A 5670-nucleotide genomic window follows, 5' to 3' on the forward strand; every position below is an offset into this window, starting at 1 on the left:
CACTACCCTCCGACTGACACTACCCTCCAGCTGACACTACCCTCCGACTGACACTACCCTCTGACTGACACTACCCTCTGGCCGACACTACCCTCCGGCCGACACTACCCTCCGGCTGACACTACCCTCCGACTGACACTACCCTCCGGCTGAAGCTACCCTCCGGCTGACACTACCCTCTGACAGACACTACCCTCCGGCTGACACTACCCTCCGACAGACACTACCCTCTGACTGACACTACCCTCCGACAGACACTACCCTCTGACTGACACTACCCTCCGACAGACACTACCCTCTGACTGACACTACCCTCTGACTGACACTACCCTCTGACTGACACTACCCTCTGGCCAACACTACCCTCTGACTGACACTACCCTCTGACCAGTACTACCCTCCGTCTGACCATTGTCATAGCCGATGCTGAGATTCTGATAAAGGGACGAGACTGGAAGGACCATTCTAAACTCAGGCTTTGTAGTTTTTTCTTACAGAGAACAGCTTTCTTTGGCTGGGAATTGTGGCTCAGGGATAGAGTGCTCATCTAGCTCTCACGGCCCTGGGTTCAATCCTTGCCTTGGAAAAACAAGCCAAAGACAGCGTTCCTTGCAGGAAGCATTACGGTGAGGGTGTGCCCAGTGCCCACTCATGAGGACGAGGCACAGACTCAGGTGCCTGTGGAGGGTCCGTTTCAGTCTCTGTGTTCCTGAAGCCCCAGACTGCAACAAATCCCTGGGAGCCGGCTCCGCCTCCCCCGTGCTGAACGGCACTGCCGGTCAGGGCTCCTTACCTGCACATATTCCAACCAGAAGTCTGGAAGCAATGATAAGCTCATAGGTTTTGGCAACTTTGCTGCACCCCATTAGGATGGCTGGGATGATGGAGAATATATTGTTGAAGAGCAGGGCCCCCTTTCTGGAGTGAGTGTGAAAGAAGGCAGGTCAGCCTGAGGACTCGTTCATTCTCGTCCTCCTCACCAATTCACACAGCCAACACACACTCAGTGTCTGCTCAGAGCAGTGGCCCCTGGTGACAGCAGCGAGCTTCCTGGGACCTGAGACTAACAGAACAATCCTGCTGTGGGAGCCGAGGACAGAGGGCGTCGGTGACGGGAACAGAGGGGAACAGACTTGTCCTTAAGATACAGTAAAATCAGTCTGCTATGGTGTCAGTGGGCTGCGGTCGTGGATCCCCGGAGCCCAGTGGTTCAGACCAAACCTGGTGGCACATTGTGGAGATTGTCTCAAAAACAAGTGAGTTTTGGGGGTGTGGCTCGGGCGGGAGAGTAGCTGCCGAGCCTGTGCTGAGGCCCTGATTGAGTTCCAGCATAACAACCAAAACACCAAAAACAGAACATGTGGACTGGAGAGATGGCGCCATAGTTAAGACCTTTCTGCTCTTGCAGAGGACCCGAGTTCAATTCCCAGCACCGACATGGTGGCTCACAACTGTCTGTACCTCCAGTTCCAGAGGAACTGATACCCTCTTCTGGTCTCCTTGGGCATCAGATTCACATTCAGGGAAAACACCCAGACACATAAAATAAAATGAAGAACAAAAATTAAACAAACAAACAATAAAAAATGAATCTAGACACAGATTTTGTATCCTTCACAAATAGTAATTCAATAAGATAAAAGACAAAAAAGTAAAACTGGAATATTCTAGGAGTATAAAAATCTAGGTGGCTTCTCAAGGTGTTTTTAAATACGGCACCAATCATGACTCAAGAGTAAGAACCACTGTTTCCACTGAAGAAGAAAGAGCTGTGCACACTGCTTAAGAAATTTTTTTGTTGCTTTGTTTTTCAAAACAAGGTTTCTCTATGTAACAGCTCTGGCTGTCCTGGAACGCTTTGTAGACCAGGCTGGCCTCGAACTCACAGAACTCCACCTGCCTCTGCCTCCTGGGTGCTGGGATTAAAGGTGTTTAAAAACAATCTTACTATGCCATATAGGCTAGCCTACAACTTTAGCCTTTGCTGCCCCAGAAGTGCTGGGATCACAGGAGTGAGCTACCCTGCTCAGCTATGAATGCATCTCTTGAAGTGCTTTGGGTAGCGTTTGGAACACAGAAACCATCCATAAACCAAGTCACTGTTGCTGTTTTTAAAATACCTGCAAATATTTAAGGTAGCTGTAGACAAATGTGTGCACCCTGATTAAATTCCAGTGAGCAATGCTGGCCCCTCCTGAGCAAGTGCTCACTAGCGTTGGCCTGTGTTCGGCAGATCTGATTCATACCGGGGCCCATGGAGGAGACAATGGGTTCAACACTAACCTCACAATCTTAGGGTCTCAGATCCCCAACCAGAGGTTGTATACTTAAGAAAAAAAATTTTAAAACTTTATTTATATATTTAATTTTATGTGTATGAATATTTTGCCTGAATGTAGGCTTGTGCACTGTATGCATGCCTGGTGCCTGTGGAAGTCAGAAGAGGGCGTCAGATCCCCTACAGTGCAGTTGCAGACGGTTGGGAGCAGCCATGTGAGTGCTGGGAACCAAACCTGGGTCCTCTGCAAGAGAGCAGCAAGTGCTCTTAACCACAGAGCCATTTCTCCAGCCCCAAGACTCTTTCCAAAACTACTGAAGAAGGAAGGTTCCAGATTCTGGTCTTGATTTGAGATCATGACTGGGTTTTACTTTGTAGACCAGGCTGGCATTGAACTCAAGACCCTTCTACCTCCACCCACTGAGTCCTGAGATTGTAGGACACACACCTGCATATGTGTACTTAACTCTTCTAAAGTCAAAAACACCAATGAGGAAGTAGTTTTTGGTTTAAGTGAGTCAAAGGACCTGACTTGTGTCTTCTCTGGCACACAATGCTCATTCCTGGGGGTGTCCCTAGCCATCGCTGGGACCTAGGTCTCTTGTCTAGGTTCCCAAACATTAGTTATTTGAATAACCCCCAAAGAAGATAAGATTTGCTATCCTGGTCACTACCTTCCTCTCATGACAAGGCCTTCAGTTTTAGGCCCGTGTTTAAAAGCACCAGGACCGATCCCAGGGACATGAACTGGCTTTTTGGAGCCCATCCCCTATGGTGGGATACTTTGCTCAGCCTTGATATATGGGGGAAGGGCTTGGTCCTGCCTCAAGTTGGTATCCTACACCTTGCTGACTCCCCCAAGGAAGGCCTTACCCCTACTCTGAGGAGTGGATGAGGGATGGGAAGAGGGAGTTGGGGGGCAAGAGAAGGGTAGGAAGGGGGAACTTGGGTTGGTATATAAAATGGAAAGTTAATTTTTTAAATAAAAATATATGATGAAATGTCAATGGAATGTGACTGATGAAATGGATTATCTAACAATAAAGGATAATATTCAGTAGGGAAAAGCTGATGATAAATATCTATAAGTTTGGGGTAATAAAAATCTATCTGCCCTGATGGGGCATGCTGGCACATGACTGTAGTCCCATAGATCAGGAGCTCAAGATCACCCTTGACTACACAGTGAGTGGCCCAGCCATTGAAGGGCCTGCTGGACAAACGTGGAGACCTGCACTCTGATCTCCAGAACACATTCAAAAAGCTAGGGACAGTGGCACGTAGCTGTGGCCCCAGCAATGGAGGTAGAAGGGATGGGGGCAGGGGCCACAGGGAAGGGGAGGCAGGAAAACTGGCAGAGTTCTGACATACACTGAACAGCCAGCTAAACCGAATCCGGCAGCCTTGAGATTCAGGGAGGTGAACAAAGGTGGAGCTGTTGTGGAAGAAGGCCTGTAATTCCAGCACTTGGGGAGTAGCCACAGGGGGATGTCTGTGAGTTTGAGGTCAGCCTGGGCTACATAGTGAGATCCTATCTTTTAAAAAAAAAGATGGGGAAGAGGATGGATAGATAGCCTAGTGGTTAAGAATTCTTGCTGCTCTTGCAGAGGTGCTGTGGGATAAGGCTCTGTACCCTGTAAAGATTTGTCACTCATATTGGTTTAATAAAACACTGATTGGTCAGTAGCCAGGCAGGAAGTATGAGTGGGGTGACCAGACTAGGAGAATTCTGGGAAGAGGAAGGGTAGAGAGGCAGTCATCAGCCAGACACAGAGGAAGCAAATGAGAATGTCTCACTGATAAAAGATACCAAATCACATGACTAAACATAGATAAGAAATATGGATTGGGGGGAGGGGGAGGCAGGGAGGGGAGCAGAGAAAAATGTAGAGCTCAATAAAAATCAATAAAAAAGCAAAAAAAGAATTATGGATTAATTTAAGTTATAAGAGCTAGTTATAATAAGACTGAGCTAATAGGCCAAATGGTTTATAATAATATAAGCCTCTGTGTGTTTCTTTGAAACTGAACAGCTGCAGGACCGGATGGGACAGAAACTTCAATTTACACAGAGGACCTGGGGTTCCCTTCCCAACACTCCCATGGCAGCTCACACAGCAGTCCTTAACTCCAGTTCCAGGGGATCCAGCGCCCTCTTCTGGCTTTATCAGGCACCAGGCACACAAACAGTGCACATACATACATGCAGGCAGAACACTCACACACATAAAAAAAATAAACCAATGTTTTTCTAAAAGGGGAACTCAATAGAGGAAAGACAGTCAACATTTACTGCTAGCTTTCTCAAGCACACATACATGTTTGCACTTGCACAACTATGCACACATGCACACACCAACACCAGTAAGTACATACACCATAACACATACATGTATGCACACATGCACACATGTGCATGCATGCACATACACATGTTCACAGGCATGCACACATAGCCCAAGACAACCTACTCAAATCTTACCTGCCCAATTTATCTACCAAGGGTCCAACCAGGAGAGAGCCTATGAAGCCCCCAAAGGGGAACATGGACACCGTCACGGACCACAGAAGCGTCAGGGTGAAGGAATCAAGGAAATCCCCGGTTCTTTCGTTGTGGGTGTTGTTGTAAAATTGTTGCATGAACTGGGGGCAGAGAGCACAGACCGACAGAACCAGATGAGTTCTTTTTGCAGAAAGAATTAATGGAGGTGTTTAGCCAGATGGAGACAGCCCTTCTGGAGACAGGGACAGAGCTGCCTGGGTAGTGCATGGGTTGGAACATCCATGGGAAGAACTCTGACAGACCAACCCCTGCAGTGTTTCTCACACCCTGGAATGGCTGCAGTCATCCAAACGGTGTGGCCACTGCCCTCCAGGTGACTCCACACACTGCCATCCCAGAAGGTATCTTCATGAGAACCTGAGGTCTGAGGACTTGGTCACTGGCTTGGCCTGGGTCCTGACGGCCAAGGGTCCTCAAGGGGTAGGCTGTGTTTGCTCTCTGGGGACCACATGCATCTCTAAGCCCCTCCCTCTGTCCGCAGCTGTGACTCACTTACCACAGTGGCTTACCTACCTCTGATGGTGAGTTGACAGCAGACACGTTGTACCCATATTGGAAAGATGAACCGAAGGCAGCTATCAATGTTGCGAGGGCCAGCACCAGGGTCAATTTCTGTGAGAGGTAGGGTGGATGTCAGGGAGCAGACATGGGAGGTCTCCTGCTGTACTTCTAGCGTGTGTAGCAGGAGCTGCGGGCAGGCCTGCTTTTCGTCCCACCCGGCTCCAGCACGGTTAGCTTTACTCCCGATATCTGTCTTTGGGCTTTTATTTTTCATGCTACAATTAGTTGCTAGTTGGGTGGGTGGATGGATAGATGGATGGGTGGGTGG

At 48.5% G+C, this 5670-nt stretch overlaps 1 protein-coding gene across 1 annotated transcript in view; it reads right to left on the reverse strand.

Annotated features, from left to right (window-relative positions):
- The window catches only part of LOC102001915 (solute carrier family 2, facilitated glucose transporter member 5), a 22231-nt gene that overhangs the window by 11853 nt on the left and 4708 nt on the right, over positions 1 to 5670 (reverse strand). Inside the window, exons 2-4 of the mRNA XM_005353680.3 lie at positions 5355 to 5453; positions 4761 to 4921; positions 794 to 918 (exon numbers count right to left, since the gene is read on the reverse strand). Coding sequence (XP_005353737.1) covers positions 794 to 918; positions 4761 to 4921; positions 5355 to 5453 — 385 coding nt within the window. The remainder of the gene's footprint in view (positions 1 to 793; positions 919 to 4760; positions 4922 to 5354; positions 5454 to 5670) is intronic.

Source organism: Microtus ochrogaster, chromosome 10, assembly GCF_000317375.1.
Source record: "Microtus ochrogaster isolate Prairie Vole_2 chromosome 10, MicOch1.0, whole genome shotgun sequence".
NCBI lineage: Eukaryota > Metazoa > Chordata > Mammalia > Rodentia > Cricetidae > Microtus > Microtus ochrogaster.